The sequence below is a fragment of the Lithobates pipiens genome, unplaced genomic scaffold (genome assembly GCF_037356315.1).
Source record: "Lithobates pipiens isolate NorthernLeopardFrog02 unplaced genomic scaffold, aLitPip1_a1.2 Scaffold_23, whole genome shotgun sequence".
Taxonomy (NCBI): domain Eukaryota; kingdom Metazoa; phylum Chordata; class Amphibia; order Anura; family Ranidae; genus Lithobates; species Lithobates pipiens.
The window spans coordinates 161,791,926-161,810,742 of record NW_027507785.1 but is presented as its reverse complement, the minus strand read 5'-3'; the positions used below and the strand labels follow the sequence as shown (position 1 = coordinate 161,810,742).

Below are 18,817 nucleotides of genomic sequence, written 5' to 3'. Positions count from 1 at the left end.
TAACTCCTCACTATTGCAGAGCTCTGTGATGAGGGCAGCCGGACAGGTAAACAATGTTTTCCTTGCAGGGGTTAAATTAATGTGAAGTATTTAATGACGGGGTTGCTTTAAAATTGTCTTAGTTGTATGACTGTAAAAATATGTGTACAGAGTTCAAAAATCACGCAAGTTTGTGGCACATGAGGTAGTACATGGACTCAGTGGTGAAGAGTGGAGAATTGCACGTGGGTGGTAAGTGAAGTGTGTTTTTCAATGCATTTGCCAATAAATGGAGAAGTGTGTGTGGGTACAGGAAGCCTTTGGTTACACGCTTGGATCCATAACAAAGCACTGAGCAAACAGTTGGTGCTATATAAATCCTGTATTATAATAAGGTTGGCTTTCAGTACACCTCCCGAGCTAATAACAGGTCTTGTTTACAATACAATCTATCTATAAGTAGATTCTGCATGCAGGTATCAAAATTGCACAGAGCTCATTCCTTCTCACATAAGTGTGTTCCTTCATTGAGCTTCTTTTTTTGTTTTTTGTTTTTCTATAGTGAAAAAAGGTCTTCATAGGTCTTTATAAACTTAAAGCGGTTGTATACCCACTGACACTTTTTTTTTTTTGTATACCCCTGTAAGGCAAAAGGCATAATGAGCTAGTATGCACCGCATACTAGCTCATTATGAAATACTTGCCTTAGAACGAGGCCCCGACATCTCATCAGATCCACGCCGAGGGAGCTGGCATGTTCCCTCGGCATGTCTTCCAGGTATCGCGGCTCCGGCTCTGTGAGTGGCCGGAGCTGCAATGTCGTCACTTCCGTGCATGTGCGCGGGAGAATTCTTTCCGGCAAGGTCTAGCGTCTGCTGGGTTTTCAGCTGAGAATCCCCTGTGCTCATGCGCCGCTGCAGTTAGCGACTCATTGTGAGGGGAATATCTCCTAAACCATGCAGGTTTAGGAAATATTTTTTTTACCTACAGGTAAGTTTTATTATAGGCTTTCCTGTAGGTTCAAATTTTGACTATACAACCACTTTAATAACGAACTCTGTACTGCTGTACCATTGTGTATATATTTCAATTTAAATGTGTATATATGTAATATTTTTTTGCAAATTGGCTGTCAATCTGACATTTGGCAAACATTCATTGTAGTTTAATTTTCCAGGCGCATGTGTTTTATGAGGTGATTGATTCACTACCAACGGATTTTTGGTGAAATTCACATTTTACCACGAGCACTCAGTAAATATTCTCCTTTTTCAGGCCTGAGGTCTCACAAAAACCTTGGACAGGCATTGGAAGGGAGGGCTAGGAGTCACTGCTCTGACTCATTCATTTGTGTGTGAAAATTTCAGCTTTAGCTAGTGTGCTTTGTAAACAGACCTTTTTACATTTAAGGAGATATAGGACAATATTTAAAAAGAAGTCTTAAGCCCCTTTCACACTTGTACGACCTGAAAGTCGCGCAATCTTTTACGTGATTTTTTGATGCGACTTGAAGAAATGCCTGTGTAATCTTGAGGTCTATGCATCTCAAGTCACATCAAAGTAGTTCAGGGACTATTTTGAAGTTGCACAGATATGAATGGTACTCATTGGAAACCATGGGGTATGACTATTTTGCAGTCCAAAGTCGCAAGGACAAGTCACACAAGTGTGAAAGGGGCCTTAAAGCGGCGTTCCACTGTTTTTTGAGTTTATTAAAAATCAACAGCTACAAAAAGTATAGCTGCTGACTTTTAATAAACAGCCACTCGCCTGTCCCAGTCCCTGACAGTTTGCGGCTTCACAGCCGGGCGCGCGCTGTGCTCCGTCAATGGCCATGCAATGTTCTGGGACCTGTCACGTGTCCCAGAACATTGCCGGGAGGGGCCACCTAGGAATCTTCAGGGTGGTGAGGGGTCGGAAGGAGAATGTGGGACCGAAAATCCTACTCCAAACAAGGTACCCAGCCCCCCCCAAAATGACATGCCTATTGGGGCATGTCAGGGGGCTAGGAGTACTTAAAGCAGAAGTTCCACTTTTGGGTGGCACTCCGCTTTAAGTTTCTTCTTCTGGCAATATTTTAAAACAAAAAAAATATATTTAAATTTGTACTTTTTAGCCCCTGACCTAATTATATGTAAAACTACTTTGTATCCCTTTTAAGCCTATTGCAATACTGCAGCGCATTGCAATTGACCATTTGAGCACACAAGCCCTGTTAAAGCGTTAAAGTGTTTCACACATAACCTTGCCGCAAGTGTTTAGCTTAGAGTATACCATATGGCAGCCGCTCTCAGTTATGGTTTCTAGGAGGTTCCTTGCACAGTGAGCAACTTCTGCCTCTCAGATGAATAACCATTTACACCAATGCTCTTTTAGCAATCTGTAAAGGGTTGTTTTTTTCCCCAATGACTAAAAATGTCGGGAGCATTCTTCCCAGTGATCATCACACTACTAAAAGCTGTAGATATAGTAATTATTGGCAGAGGTTCCCTGACACCAGAAAGGTTTTTCAAGGGTTCCTCCATGCTGAAAAGGTTGAGAAAGGCTTTCCTATGGGATTAACATCTTTCTAAATTTTCTGGTCTCAGATTGTATGACTGTTAAATGCTTAGTACTGCATTGTACCAATTTCCTTGATTTGTTGATGCTGATTTTAGTATATAAAGTATCTCACAAAAGTGAGTACACCCCTCACATTTTTTTAAATATTTTATTATATCTTTTCATGTGACAACACTGAAGAAATGACACTTTGCTACAAAGTACTCACTTTTGTTGCCAGCGGTTTAGATGTTAATGGCTGTATGTTGAGTTATTTTAAGGGGACAGCAAATTTCCACTGTTATACAAGCTGTACACTCACTACTTTACATTGTAGCAAAGTGTCATTTCTTCAGTGTTGTCACATGAAAAGATATAATAAAATATTTCCAAAAATGTGAGGGGTGTACTGTCTTTTGTGAGATACTGTATATACTGTTTTTTTGCGCGGTTTACTCAGACATTTGTGACACTGGCCTTTTTGTGCGCTCTCAAAAAAAAACAACTTGAAGAAAGCAGCATTGTCCTCATGTACAGTAGCTTAATTGCATATTTGAGGCAGCAGTTTTATTCAATTTTTGTACTGAGACAAAATAATCAAGAAATGCCACTGCAAACAATTTAATGTGTAAATTCTGAATTCATACATCTGTACGCTCCTTTTCCTTGTATTCTAGTTGATTGTAATGAGCCAATTTAGTGTGTGAATACAGATGATGAGATCTTTATGTTCATTATCTTGAAAAGAAACCTTTATGCTGTCTTGCAGGTATAGATCCTATATGTCGATGGTGGTATGCAGTATCTTCAATGGCAATTGGGTGGTTGCAGGGTGATGATTCTTCTGTGAAATCTCAGTATATGGATGTAGAAAGAATTCCCAAGCTCCTGGAGGCCGAGTAAGCCTTTATTTATCACTATAGACGTGCTACCTTACCAGTAGGATACTTTATAGCTACTTCACATATTTTGCTTGCAGTTCTGGGCTTTAGAGACTTGTCCCTATAAATGTACCTCCTTTTACTCTTCTAGCTATTTGTTATCTAGGCTTTCAACAAATGAGTCTGGGTTGTATTAAAGTAAGCCTGTCAAATCTGCTGACTAAGCATTTACTGAAGAAAAATCCTAAGCACAGGTTGACTTTTGTAGGAAAGATAAAAAGATCCAGAGACACAGACACAGGAAGCATTCACAAATCTTGACTATTTCTTTGAAAGTACAGCATTGTTCTGTCTCCAGAGTCTTTTGATTTTTAAATTGGGTGCATTGACAAGTAGGCTGGGGGTCAAGAAGGTTAAGTTTAGTACAGATCAGGATTTTGTATAGCATCAAAAGGTGGTGGACTAGGATCATCTCCGTAGACTGGGGATTCGCCCCTCCATTCCTCAATAATTTGTGCATATGATCTAGGAGACAGAGTATCTCAGTACTGCCATGTTGTTTTCTGTAATAAATGGTTGGTACTTTTGGGTGCAAATTTGCTTGGCACCAAGGAGTACTACTTTTACATGGGGGGAAAATCTGCCTTCAATGTAGTGAGTGCCCATCTTCTGCATGTGCCGTCTTTCCCTATATCCTACCCCTAGCACTCATACCTCACTTCCCAGTACTATGCCAGCAATGAGATGGTCCCTTCACTACACAGATCTTACCGTCATATACCTTGTATAATGTAAAAAGAGAGGAGCACTGGATGCATCTAACAAGGAAAAATCTTTACACCCTCAGTAAGTATACTCCCTATCGCCACATGTTTCCTCCACCCCCCCCCCCCCCCCCCCCCCATATATACTTTCCTATATACTGTATTAATGGACATTGATAAAAAAACATTTACCCCAAGTTAACCCTCTTTGTATATATTTACAACATTTTAAACTATTGAAGACTAAACTATCCCTTTGTGTCATGCTTCTGTTTTTCAGGAATCCCTTGGTAAAAGCTGTGGTGCACATGTGCAGAGCCATGCAAATGTCTGTATTGGGAAAGACTGAGAGTTCACAAAATGCTTTCTCTCAGTGTGAGAAAGCCAGCACCTTCTTACGGAATAGTCTGAATATGAGTGGTACATGTAATAATGATCTAAATAAGGTGAATTACACTTCCTGTATTTTGCTGCATTAAGTATTATCCATTAAGGCTACATTCACACCAACATATTAGGCCAGTGTGACTTGCAGTGACGGGAATCTTGAGATTCCTGCTGAAGATTTCTGCCACTGCAAATCACACTGGCCTACATTGCCAGCATGAATGTAGCCTTGAGCAGAACTAAACCCACGTGTTTAATTGTGTTCCAAAACGGATACAATGAAGGCATGCCGCAAATGATTGTCACATTTGCTTGTGCTCTTAACTATAGTGTCAAGCCATCAAATGGCTCGGGTCATAATCTATTATGTGTAACATGGCAACTGCAGATCAGAGACCAAGGTAGGAACTTTCTTGCTTTAAAGGACAGGAAGGGTAAAGTAATTGTAAAGGCAGAAGGTTTTTTAGCTTAATGCATTCTATGCATTATGCAACCTTCTGGATGCAGCAGCCCCCTTAATACTTACCTGAGCCCATCTCTATCCAGCTATCTTGTACAAGAGGGTTGACTGCCTGGGACTCTCCTCATTGGCTGGGATAGCAGCGGAGCACCATTTGTCTGAATGGACACATGGAGTTGTGGCTCTGCTCATGTGCCCCCATAGCAAGCTGCTTGCTGTGGGGGCACTCGTCGGGAGGGATCAGAAGAGCCAAAGCGGGACCAGAGAAGAGGATCTGGGCTGCTCTATGCAAAACCACTACACAGAGCAGATAAGTATAACTGGTTTGTTATTTTTAAGCAAAATAAAACGAGACTTTAGTATCACTTTAAGTTCCTGCTTTGAATTTAATACATTTTGTTATATTCATATGTGGAGTATTTCTTATTTGTGAAGTTTGGTATATAGGTTTTGACTTTCCTTTTGACTTTGGTGTCACTGTAGTGCATTGTTGTTGCATTGCATGTCATTGTCTATGTGCAATGTTTCTTCAGTGCAGTATGGAGGCCCCAGCTATAGCATCGTACCTAAAGGATATGCAAATGCTAAAAAATTAACTTCTCATTTGGTCCATTTTGGTCTGTTAAATATGATTGAAAACCTATTGTCATATCTGTTGATCCTCCAGAAATCTTATCCGCAAGACCACTTTCTGTGAGCTATCTCTGAGGACTATATAACCCCTTCCCTCTGTTATGGAGTTGAGTGGGAGGTTATTGTAGGTCTGTCTTAGGATCCGGAAGGCTAGTCTGTACAGCATGGAGGGGCACCAGTGCTCATGCTGCTGGTTGGAGACCTGGTCCGGGGAAGGGGGCTCAAAGGCCGGAGTCACAGACATGGGCATGTGTAAGGTGACTATGCCGCAAATCGCTATGGACTATGACAAAGCGCGTATGAAACACCTTGTCACGGCGTTCCACGCTGGTTCTTGGGCTCCCAACTCGTTCACACTGCTCGTCATCTAGACGTGCCAGCCACCTACACAGCTCAGCTTCGTTGGCTTCTGGCTCTGGGTCCTGGTCATTTGTCCTTCTTCATCGTGATTGGCACTTGTAAGGCAGTGTTACCGGATTTCTGAAGAATCCTTGGTGACACTATACTATTCCGCCATTTGCGGCAGTGTCGCCTTACACACAGTCTTGTCTTTGACTCTGGCCTTTGAGCCCTTTCCCCAAACCAGGTCTCCACTCAGCACAACATGGGCACTGGCACCCCTCCTTTACAGGCTAGCCTTCCAGATGATGCCAACCTTTCAACACCCTTGAGACTTCAAGTGGTATCGTTGGCTCATTTTATCGTTACTTTTATTATTTTATTCATAATTTTTTTATTGAAGGAAAAAAAAAATTGTCTTTATTTATGGCCCCACTGACTTTTTGGCTGTCTTGATATTCAAGCCATTGAACGCTGTCCACCAGTATCCTTTTATACCATATCTCCACATTTTTGGTCATATAACAATTTTTCTGGTTGGATGATCCACAGTTTTAGCGCTCAAGGAACTATGGTATTTTCTTGTAAAGAATAACGTGGCCATTCTGGGTGGGTTTTCTGGTTTTTAACCCAAACTGCATCTTGTGGAAGTTTATAGGGTTCTAAAATTAAAATTTTACTACTGCAAGGGCAGAACAATGAGTAACAGGAATATCATTATTCTTAGTGCATAGATTAGGTTTTTTATGTATGTGGACCAACATCTTTGAGCCAGTCAGCCATAACATTATGACCATTGACAAGTGACTAACTGATTCTCTCATTACAATGGTATCTGAAGGTGGGTGGGATTTATTAGACAGCAAGTTAGCATGTTGTCCTTGAGGTTCACGTGTTAAAAGCAGAAAAAAATGGGTATGCGTAAGGATCTAAGCCACTTTCACAAGGACCAAGTTGGCTAAACTGGGTCAGAGCATCTCCAAAATTGCAGCTTTTGGCAGATGTTCCCAATCTGTCAGGACCTACCAAAGTGATCCAAGGAAGGAAAAATGGCAAACCTGCGACAGGATTATGTGCGGCTAAGGCTCATTGATGCAAGTGGGGAGCAAAGGCTGACCTGTGTAGTCTGATCTAATAGAAGAGCTACTGTAGCTCAAATTGCTGATGAAGTTCATGCTGGTTCTCGTGGGAAAAGTGTTAGAGCACACAGTGCATCGCATTGTGTTGTGTATGGGGCTGCCCAGCTGCAGACCAGTCAGGGTGCCCCTGCTTACCCGTGTTCACAACCAAAAGTGCCTACAGTGAGTACGCAAGCCTCAGAACTGGACCACGGAGCAATAGAAGATGATGGTTTGGGATATTGAATTCAAGAATGGCTTGAGGAAATAACAACATGTTTGAAGTGTTAACTTGGCCTCCAGGTTCTCCAGTTGTCAATCTAGTTGAGTGTCTGTGGGATGTGCTGGGAAAAAAAAGCCCTGCATAAAGGCCCTATGTCACGTCTTACAGGACTTGAAGTATCTGCTACTGACAGTTATAGTAGGTGGTTATAATGTTATGGCTGATCAGTGTGTGTACACACATACAGTGGCAAGAAAAAGTATGTGCACCCCATTTGCTTTAACTGTCTTTCTGTAGTAATTCGCCAAGTGTGATCTCATCCTCCTACTGTAAATCACAATAGACAAACTATTCTACTTTATTATATCTTTATTGAACAGACCCAATAAACATTGATAGTGCTGGAGGAAAATAATTGAACCCATAGGCTAATTACGTCAAAGGAAGCTAATTGGAGTCAGTAGTTTTCTCACCTGTAGTTCAATTTATGAAATTAGTTTGGAGGTGTGCTTTAGAGCTCTCCAGTATGGTGCAAAATAGGCACAGCACACCAACATCAAAACATTGTCCCAGTGTTAAAGCATGGCATTGGGAACCCCCTAAATCTATTTGCTAAAATCTTGTATATTCTTTGATGTGTTAATGTTGTTATTACAAAAATCATATTCTGTTATGGCAGTTGAGTGTATAAGTAGCCATGCAGATGCTCATTGCGCATTGACAGAATGAGACTCTAAATAAGTGTGCTTGAAGCCTTGTATCTCCTTTTTTCTTTTAGGTAATACAGCTTCTAGTTTGTGATCTATTACTGTCCATGCGAACCTCTTTATGGCAGAAACAGGCATCTGGGGAAACCATTCATGCCTCCAAATCTGTGCTCACAGGGTTCCAGAGAGATCTCAGCAGCCTTCGTAGGCTTGCTTTAACCTTTAAACCTGCTCAGTGCAAGGTAAGTTGTATTATTTAGGAGAATATAAACTACACAGGTCAAGGGGCAGCCCTGTTGTATAAAAAAGAACATCTGAAGCGTTTTAAGACGAGGGCAACAGGAAAAATAAGTATACTGTAGAGACGGATTGTCTTTATATAAAGTAACTCTGTAGTGGGAGGATCACTTTAAAGCTCAGGGTCATCTTACTTTTGCAATATATGTTCGTTCTCTGTACTTTCAGTACACCTACACTGTTTATTTTGCCCATTTTTGCTGATAGCCATTACTTTGTATTGCCATATAAAGTTCTCATTAGTAACTGTGGCTTCATAGCTTCTCTCATGCTCTGCTTGTAAGTCCAGGGCACCTGGAGGGAGTTGCTCCTATATGGCTCTGTCATTTTCTTTAACTGCATGTTCCATAATGCTTTGGGACTGTAGTTTTAAGACAGTTTGGGGCATTACTGTGCGTGGTGAAAGAGGAGTAACAAATTTTGTTAGGGCCACAACCCTGCATTACATTACGTCGGTGGGTGGTCATATTTGAATACAATTTGGACTTGTAGCTCTCCTAATAACTACTGTCGTGAATGCAAGATGCTGCAAAAGATTGGTTTTACCAAAAATAATCACACTGCAGGAATGTTTCAGTTTTACTTGTCTTGCGGCATGTAGAAGAGTATACTGGTGCAGTTTGCCTTCTGGTAGCCTAAAACAGGCAGAAATGAGGGCATTTTCTGCATGAAAAGTTTACATGAAAGCAGGGCTCTGGAGGTAGATGTGACTGAATGAGATTGGATACTAATTGCTATCTATTCATTCCTGCCCAGCATTAACAGTGGGACGCCATTGATGTCGTCTCTGTAGTCTCAATGAGTATAGAAGGAGAGTCAAAACAAGTGTTCCTGCAGGAAGTGGCTGTGCGACACTAAATCAGCACATAGATCAGTTAGGTTTTTTTGTGTGTTTTTTTTTTTTGCAATCCAGTAGGTTGAATGAAAAAACGTACCTGGTTCCCCCATCCACACATTTGAGGTGGATGAGGGAATTCTCCCTGCTGAGCTACTGTATTCTGATGGCGGGGAGACCTCCGCCATCAGAATACACTGCTCAGCAATGCAGGCTACAGCCTGTAGCACTGATCGAGCAGAGAATATCTGACCCGTACATGCATAAATGTTTTTTCCGGTCCCTGCTGAACCGGCCAAATTTCAATCCATGTATGGGTTGGCTTTGGTGTGAACCAGCCACAATCTGAGACTTGAGTGGAGGGAATGGACTTTTATACAGCCTCACTGGCAAACATGCACAAGGTCATCTCATTGAGTTTATCCCCTACTATATGCTGGTGGATTGCCTGGTGTTGAAGAAAACTGCCAGTAGTGACATGTGCAGAATGAATAGAAAGGAGAGCGCAGCCAGAGTCGCACTACATGCTTTGGATTAAAACCTATACATACTATATGAAGATATGCTTTGTTGATTTTGCATTCCAAAGATTTACAACCACATGTTAAAAAAAAGAGAAAAAAAAGGAGTTCTGTTTAAAGGATAAAGAAACTCACTAAATTTTTTTTTAATCCTAGTTGTTCCTACATGAAGCTACAGTTAGACTGATGGCTGGTGCAAGTCCAACTCGTACACACCAGCTTTTGCAACACAGCTTGCAGAAACGTCCTCCAAACATCAGCAAGCCAGGTAAGCTTGAACGTTACTGTTTTTTAGTGGCAGCTCTACAGAAATGTTAATGCCTCTGATGTTGTTCATAATACATACAGATAAACCTTATGTTTATAAACCGTGGTAAAAGTGCAGAATTTTAAAGTGGTTGTAAACCCTTACAAACCACTTTGACCTACAGGTAAGCCTAGATTAAGGCTTACCTGTAGGTCCAAGCAATATCTCCTAAACCTATATGGTTTAGGAGATATTTGCCCGAAAACAGGCACCGCTGTCTATGGCGCATGCGCCGTAGACAGCTGCGTGCAGGCGCACTGAGCGCGGCATTCTCAGCGACGGAGCTTCCGCGCGTGTCGGCTCCCGTGCGCATGCGCGGGAGTGACATCATCGCGGCTTTGCCGAATGACAGCGGCGGGGCTGCGAGACCCCACCAACAAGATGTATGCGGCGGACTACAGGGGACAGCGGCGACTTCGCTGGCTCCTGTGTCAGGTAAGTGACACATAATGGGCTACTATGCAATGCATAGTAGTCCATTATGCTTTGCCTTTGCAGGGAATGAAAGAGGAAGTAAACTCATCAGGGTTTACTTCCTCTTTAAAATAACAGCAAATTTAAAATATCCACTATAAATCATGTGCATAAAAACATGAAAGTGAAAATCGCATACAAATGCATTAAAAAAAATGCATAAATCAACCAATAAGTCCTTTATGTCCAGAAATGTCCATGTATTAGTTCCATTATCCAAAAAGGAGACACCACGTGCCTCTGAGAGTAAGTCCGCACTCACCAGCTCACTAGCTGCCAATACAGCAAGTTGCACATTGGATGGAGCTGGATGTCCAGAGTGGAAGCTGAGATTGTTCATCCCCAATCATCTGAGGTCCTCTGACTGTAGCAGCAGCCCACCACTGGGGGAGATTTGGAAAAGCCTACAGTGCCCCTAGTGAAAAAGAAGCACTTGCTCAAGGAGCCAAATACCAAAAGAGCCCAGATATAGCGTAATAATTTCTTACTGATGCATAAGAATCACGTAAAAACAATAAACATCCAGATGCTGAGCAGTAAAAACCTATAAAGCAGTGCACTTAGATGGCCGCCAGTTCTGAAATTGGTAGTGATGGTGTGACGTCAGTATATATCTCCGCCTGATGTGTTTAATGGCAATGCACTTCTTCAAGGGGGCGCTAGAAAGCCAATGTAAAAAATGAGCCCCTTTAAATGTTAGTATAATCAACTAACAGTCTTTAGCCACCGCTGTTCCTCAGTCTATATTACTACATAAAAAGCCAGAAGGAAAATGCGGGAGCAGGCGCCATGCTATTATAGCCCACTAGCGTGGATTACCAAAAATGAAAAGCCAATTTACAAAAAACTGTGTTTAGAGAAAAAAAAAAAAAACCTGATGTTAAACAGAGATAAATACATACCAGGTATGTACAGTCTTTAGAGCAGAGGTATCAAACTGGGGGCCCTCCAGATGTTGCCAATCTACAAGTCCCATGAGGCATTGCAAGGCTGACAGTTACAAGCATGATGGGACTTGTAGTTTTGCAACAGCTGGAGGGCCACCAGTTTGAGATCCCTGCTTTAGAGGGCCAACAGGAAATGGGCAACGCCATTTTCTTGAAGTCCTGCGACCATGGCCTTTTTTCCTGAGTTTATATTAATGAGTAGAAAGCAAGAGCCAGAAAAGAAAATGTGGGAACAGGCACCATTTCATTATACCTCACTAGCATAAATTAACAAAAAAAAAAAAGCCTGTTAACAAAAATCTGTATTTAAGTAAAAAAAAATTTATATTAAATAATCTAAACTGTGTTGTAATGGTTTGTATGCATCTAAATGCAGCACTACGGAAATCTTTGGGGCCATACACAGATCTGTCTCTACAAATAAAAATCATATATAGATATTGAATAACTTTTATGTTCTCTTTTTGCCCCCCCCACTATCTGAATTTTTGCAAAATGTATTGCAGGGCACAAAAGAGTAGAAGCCTGATGGTAGTCAATTGTCAATTTGTTAACAGCTTATGAGTTGCTGTTTTTAGTTATGGGCAAAGATGCAATCACCTTGCTGTGTGTATATCCTAGACAAGAAAAGAATTACAATAAATTGAAAGGTTTGTTAATTATTTTTTTTTGTTTTAACCAGGGGATATGTACTCTTTACCGGGACAGAGAGAACGAGCAACTGCTATCTTGTTGGCCTGTCGGCACCTGCCTCTATCATTTTTATCCTCTCCAGGACAGAGAGCAGTGATGTTGGCTGAAGCAGCACGGACTTTGGAAAAAGTGGGCGACAGACGTTCCTACCATGACTGTCAGCAAATGATGGTCAAGCTTAGTGGGGGCACAGCTATGGCAGCCTCATGAAAGACACACTGTTTAAACCGCAGTCTGGCCTCATATTTATCTTCCTCTTTCAGGAATATACAGTCTTTTATTGATGTATATCAAATGTGTGGGGATTTGAAATCAAGCTTGAAGAATGAATTTGGTGATATTGCAGTATGAGCCTATCATCGGAACTGGAGTAAAAAGGGATGTTATTTAGTATTTATAAAGTATAGATACTTTAGTCATGCAGGTCTTTCTACTCCTAAGAATGACATTGTGCAGTGAATATATCTTGCAGATTATATACATTGCTATGTTTTTGTATTAACACATTTACAAGCATTGAGGACCATACTTTTTTTAATTTTTTACTTTTTTTTTTTTTTTTTTTTTTATTGATTTCAGTGGGAATTTTTAAAGTCTATTTCAGAACAGAGACACAGTAGTTGTAATGACAGAGAACATGCTTGTCAAATCAAAAGAATGCAAAGCTGCTCCTTGCAAAAAGATTTCTTTATGAGATCTGTTTTTGCTGATTGTCACTGGTATGCTATCCCAAAGTGTGCTCATAGATGCTTCTGCCATTTATTTTGTACCCTTTATGTCAAACATTTTTAAGTTGGTTTTGCATTAAGTTGGACCAAAACTTTATTATTTAGTCCAGTGCTGTTTATCATTCTATGCTTTTATACTATGATAACTTGGCGAAAATATTGCAGAGTGCATGGCACATTCATAGCTCAGGAAACCAGTTGGCTTATTTATTGAGGCAGTGCAAAGAGCAATCCTGATGTACCAAAGTCAGTAGCTCAAATCAGGCAGATGAAACTGGTAAAAGAGGATTTCTGATTGGGTGTTATGAAGGGCTGCTCTTCACATAGCGTTTGCATTATTGTATAATCACAAAGATGCTGTGCAGCAGTTTATGTACACACAATATTCTTTCATAGTTCAGACACTTCCCATGTTTTTTAATTAAATACTTTGAGAAGTAGGCATGTGATTGGGACCCAACTTTTCTTTTTATAATTGTCTTCATCTTTGCTGTTAGGTTTGTTTTTTCCTTTGCTTAAGCCTAGTACACACTACTAACATCTAGTATACACTGACAGCTCAGAAAGAGCCGCTGTACTATCCAATGTTAGTACAGTGACCTCCTCTGCTGTGCTGTTGTATTGTGACATACTGCTCTCAGCCAATGGGAAGTCCCCTGATTGGGAGCCGATTGGCAGACCTTTTTCCGTCATGCCCCTTCGTCAGAAGTCGGCCAAATGGCCAACTGCAGCCCACATGGGCCTAATGTTGGCTGGTTTCTATTGAACCGACCAATGCCGCCTGACATTTGGCCCGTGTGTACTAGGCTTTACTTGTGTACTTTAGTGGTGAAGTTAGCAGAATTGCAGCTTAGCACACAATACATTTTTGTATCAATGTCATTGTTCTGGCATGAATTGTCTGGTGACAGCAAAAAAGAGTGGTAAGAGCCTTGTCAAGCTCTGGACTTCTGGTACGTGTTGCAGACACTTAGGCAAAATCTGCTACATTAAACAATAGCTATTGTGCCTGAACTCAATGAGCAAATAGGCTTGATATTGTTGCTCACCAACTCTGTGCTATCCTTGTTCTCTTATTTACCCATCATTGCCCAAACAAGTATATGCAAAATGAATGCACTCATCCATAGATGGCTCTCCACTTGTACTCTTTTGGGGATATTTATAGGAAGGTTATATGTAGAACAGAAGCTCTGCACTGTAAACTGAAATAATTTACAACTTGTAACTTCTATTGTAAACTTCCCTTCTAGGGGTTAAAATTATCACTGTACCACGGCGTCTTGTGCCTTTTTACTAGGTCTAAGAAATGCATCTGTTAGAACTGAAAAAGTAAACATTTTTATTTTTTTGCCAATTTTCACAAATATATGCAGAATTTTGTTTATGAAGTCTCCTAATGTTTTATCTATTTGTACCTAACTTATCTAACTTATCAACAGTTTTATTATTTGTCGTAATTTTTAGGCGAGGGATAGGCATTCATTTCTATTTTCATAATGACAGCAGTATTTAATGGTTTTATTATATATTCTATAACTTTATTGATTTAGTGTTATGTAATTTATACATTCATTTTTACAGTTTAGAGTTTATTTTAAACTGTCTTCAGCTTCACAACATTCATTGACATTATATTTCAGTTTTTGGGGAGTATTGGACTGTTATTTCTGGAGATATCCGTTCATGAACTCCCATAACCTCCTCTGTCCCCACTTGATGCATTGTCATGAGCTGTTTTCAAATATAAGTTATATACCTAAACATGAGAGAATGCAACATTTCAAGTAGAAGATTCTAACTGAAGATGTTGCTGCATTTAGGGTGAATTAAAACTAGTATCCCATTTATGGCAATTAACTGGAAGCTTTACAGTGGTTGTAAACCCTTACAAACCACTTTGACCTACAGGTAAGCCTAGAGTAAGGTCCAAGAAATATCTCCTAAACCTACACGGTTTAGGAGATGTTTACTAAAAGACAGGCACTGCTGTCTGCCGTGCACTATCGCCGTTAGCAGCATGCCGCTGCTAACAGCGATATGCCGTTAGTGGCAGCTCCCTTGCGCATGCGCGGGAGTGACGTCATCGTTGCTCCGTCGCTGTGAGTGCCCGGAGCAGCGGCACCCGGAAGAAGATGGATGCTCCGTACTACAGGGGACAGCGGTGACATCGCAGGCTCCTGTGTCAGGTAAGTGACACATAATGGGCTACCATGCAAGTACAAGCATGTACTTTAGCCTAAATTCACACTAGTGTTGCTGCATAAATATGCATTTTGAATTGGGTTTTTGGTGCATCATCATGCGCCTCTTTTATAAGAGGAGACTCCTTTTCTTTCTTGTGCTTTTCTTGCACTGCCATTGTAGTCTGTAGGACCAAAAACTATGCTGCACCAAAAGTACCAGCACCTTTTGAGAAAATTGCACTGCACTATGTTGCATTGATGTGAATAGGCACCAGCATATAATGTGATTTCCATTGTCGCGCATTACAGCTTGACAACATACACAGGCTAAACCAAACTAGTGTGAGCTGGACCTTAAAGAGCGGAAATCCCATTTTCTTTTGGCACAATGATTGTTTAAAAAATGTCACGCTGCACACAGAAATCCACACACATTTTTAAAACTGGTTATTTACACACCAAGCATGTCATTGTACACACATAATCAGCCATATTTAATTAGAGCTTGCATTAGTTAGTGGTGCTAACCCGTGGTGGCTGGTGGTCAATATTTTGCAGCTCTATCCACTCGCACACCCCCAGGTGGGGGGGAGGAGGACGAGATGGTGCACTGCTAAATCCAGGCTCCTGAAGGAGGCTGTTGTTGCCGCTGGGTCCATTGCTTCTCCTTTTGGCTAAACTGTCTGGGAGTCCTAAGACTCCTGACCAATCTGGTCTCAGGACCCGCTTCCTGATTGCCCAGGAGGAGAAGCAGGAAGACCTTGGCGAATATTCGCTAATGTCACACAAGTGGGTGGGCTAGGGGTGGAGAGCTCTGAGGCGCCCTGCATGGAGATTATGGACCAGCCGCATGGATTACGGGGGGCGGTGCCTAAAGGATGGGCTGTCACTGGTGCTAAGACTTGCTACTAACTTAAAAATGGCCATAAAAAGGCACAGAAGGTTTTCCCTGATTATAATCTTGCTCAGCTATTGCACTGTTGTGTAAACTGTCTGATCATAATGAATAGGCATCCTTTTAGAAATCTAGATCCAGGAATCGCTTGCAGTGTCTTAGTTAACTGTACTGACCAAATGTAAGTTCCCAATCAGAAAAATTGAATGACAGCCCCCCATCCCTGTTTCAGCTGCACTTGCCGCCATGGGTGATGCAGTTTAAGAATCCAGTGCAGTGATCCTAGCGTTGGAAAACTGCTTTGATGTTCCTTTTCGGAGCAGATCAGAGTCAATTAGAACTACTGATTTTCCCGACATCCCTAGGAAAACTGGAAGAACAGTTTGGATTTCTAACCCCAGTATTGCTGTGTGGACTGTGAAACTGTATCACCCACAAAGGTAAGTACAGTGAGGAGGGTGTTCACTTTTTTTTTTTCTGACAAGGTGAACGAACGCCTTCAGAGGTTTGAAATATTTTATTGAATCTGGGTAGATGTTTATGTACAACCATATATACTTGTGTAGTTTTGTATAAATGCACAGATATTTATCTGACTAATTTTTAAAGATTAAAAATTGACATCCACACCTCTCACAAATGGTATTTTAAGAACGTGCGTCATCCTGTATGATCAAACGCAATGCGCCTTAGTGAGCTATATTAAATTGATATACTTCTGAACAAAAAAGTCATAGGTTCATTGGTACCTCCTGTATAACGCGTTTGTAAAAAAATTTATATACAAATAATTTGCTTATTTGTAAATATGGCTTATTTCTAAATGTATCGCCACTATGACTGTACATGCTGTACAATTCTAGGAATTTCCACCAAATAGATATAAGCATGTGTATTTTTTTTGATGTATTTATTTTGTCTAATTCTTAGTTTAGTAGAATAAATCTCTGTCTGTTAAAAGCCTTATTAACTTGAAATTGCCATTTCAGTTTGTGTGGCTGCAGAAAAAATGAAATACGTGCTGGCAAGCCGGTTTTCTGTCTGGGAAAATTTGGCGACCTATTATTTCTGCAATGTTCCCAACTCTACCCCACCATTACAAAGCCAAATTATGGTGTTTTGATCACCTGCTGAATTCTCCATTATTAATTACCAAATAATTGGAGCCTAGATGTAAGAGCAACCTGGGAAGGATTAAAGGCAAAATAGGGGAGTCTCCGTGAAGTATCCATTTTGGATGGAGTTGGCAGTTGATACATCTTAGGCTGGCCAAAAATGGATCGATTCAGCAGGTACTGGCTGAATGTCTATCCATGTATGGTCAAGGAGGTTTTATAGAAGTCCATATACTAATCGACTTCTGTACAACTGCCCTGTCAGTTTCCCGTGCAGCTAGCACCACTGGCCATAGCTGACCCCAATGATCAATGTATTTTGATGGTGAGGAAGTCTCCTCGCCATCGGAATATGACGACACATTGAGTGTTGTCAGTCAGGGAATCGAGTCGTTGAGTTTTTTTTTTTTTTTTTTACATTCAACTCGCTGGTTTAACAAATAAGACTCCTCTAATGACTGCCTTTTAATGTGTGAATTATACTTTTTTTCCCCACTCCTCTGGGGGGGGGGGGGGCGGGATTAGAAAAAGAAAAAACATTCTTGCCTACTATTCTTGATTTTGAGAACCTCTGCTTTCACAGGATAGCATGAGAAAGCAGAGTGATTTGTATGTTAGTGAAAAAATTGAAGTTGTTCTCACTTTAAATACCCAATCATGTGTGAGGGGGGACTTTTTTTTTTTTTTTTTTTTTAAATAGCTCATAATTAGGTTTTTAAAAAGAATATGGCTTTGCCTTGTCCACTAACCTTCATTCTGGCAAGTGAACAACTACTTCTTCTTTTGTAAATCAACCCATTGCATCTCCACTACAAATGTGTGTGTATATTCTAAAAAAAAAACTTTTCTGCAAAAAGAAATTGGACCCAGACTACAATGTTGCTTCAAATATTTTTTGTTTCTGTCCTTTATCCTGATGTGTTCCATTCTTTATCTGTAAATAAAAGGGTAAAAAACATGTACAGACTATGTTTAAAAGGGGTTTTTTGTTTTCATTTGCTCCCTCTGATTTTTACTGTATTCAAGTGTTTACTTTTCTACTTCTGTAAATATATCTATATAAATATCTGATTGTCAAGAAAAGAGCAGTAACATTTTAGACCTGGCCATGAAATATTTTCAGTGTGATATGCAATGTTTTGTAACTAGTATCCAAAATACACATTTACCAAAAACTGTGTGTTTTGTTTTGCCCTTTAAAATGTTTTGTGGAACAGAAATGCATTTGACGGTTTCCTTAACCCATGGACATCCACAGATCATCAAAACCTTTGTGAACATAACAAAATTTGACATTTTTGTATGCACTGGCTTCTCAACTTTTTTACCACTTTGCAGTGATTTTCACACATTACTATAAATGTATTTGTTTTTTTTTTTAATAAAAAGCAAAAAAAATGGACAAAAACAAAATGCAGTTCTAGTTTGTGTAATGCAATATGTATTTTGTATAATTAATACTAGACCAAATATATTTGACATTGTCAGTGCTGTATGGTCACTAACCAAGCACATATAGTTTAAATTTCTAGATATTAGGCATTTTCTAGTACTGCACAGACTTAATTCACTGATTTAAAAAAAAGAAATCCTAAATATATATGACCTATTTAATCTACCTCAACTAAAGCACTAACATATTTATAGCATAATGTATTCGTTTATCAACTCACAAGCTTGAATTTTCCAGCACAGTCATACCCTCTCAGCACCTTAAGGCCGGGTTCACACCGGAGCGATGCGGGAACGCCGCGAATCCGCTGCATTTTCCCGCATCGCATGCCTCC

General features: G+C 40.4%; 1 protein-coding gene across 2 annotated transcripts in view; it reads left to right on the top strand.

Annotated features, from left to right (window-relative positions):
- Positions 1–18,205, top strand: part of SREBF2 (sterol regulatory element binding transcription factor 2) — a 96,334-nt gene extending 78,129 nt beyond the window's left edge. For both annotated transcript variants that reach the window (XM_077452521.1, XM_077452522.1), the window contains exons 15-19: positions 3,290–3,419; positions 4,446–4,611; positions 8,104–8,274; positions 9,842–9,953; positions 12,096–18,205. In XM_077452521.1, the coding sequence (XP_077308647.1) occupies positions 3,290–3,419; positions 4,446–4,611; positions 8,104–8,274; positions 9,842–9,953; positions 12,096–12,316 (800 nt within the window). In that variant the 3' untranslated portion in view covers positions 12,317–18,205. The remainder of the gene's footprint in view (positions 1–3,289; positions 3,420–4,445; positions 4,612–8,103; positions 8,275–9,841; positions 9,954–12,095) is intronic.
- Positions 18,206–18,817: the final 612 nt, after the last annotated feature.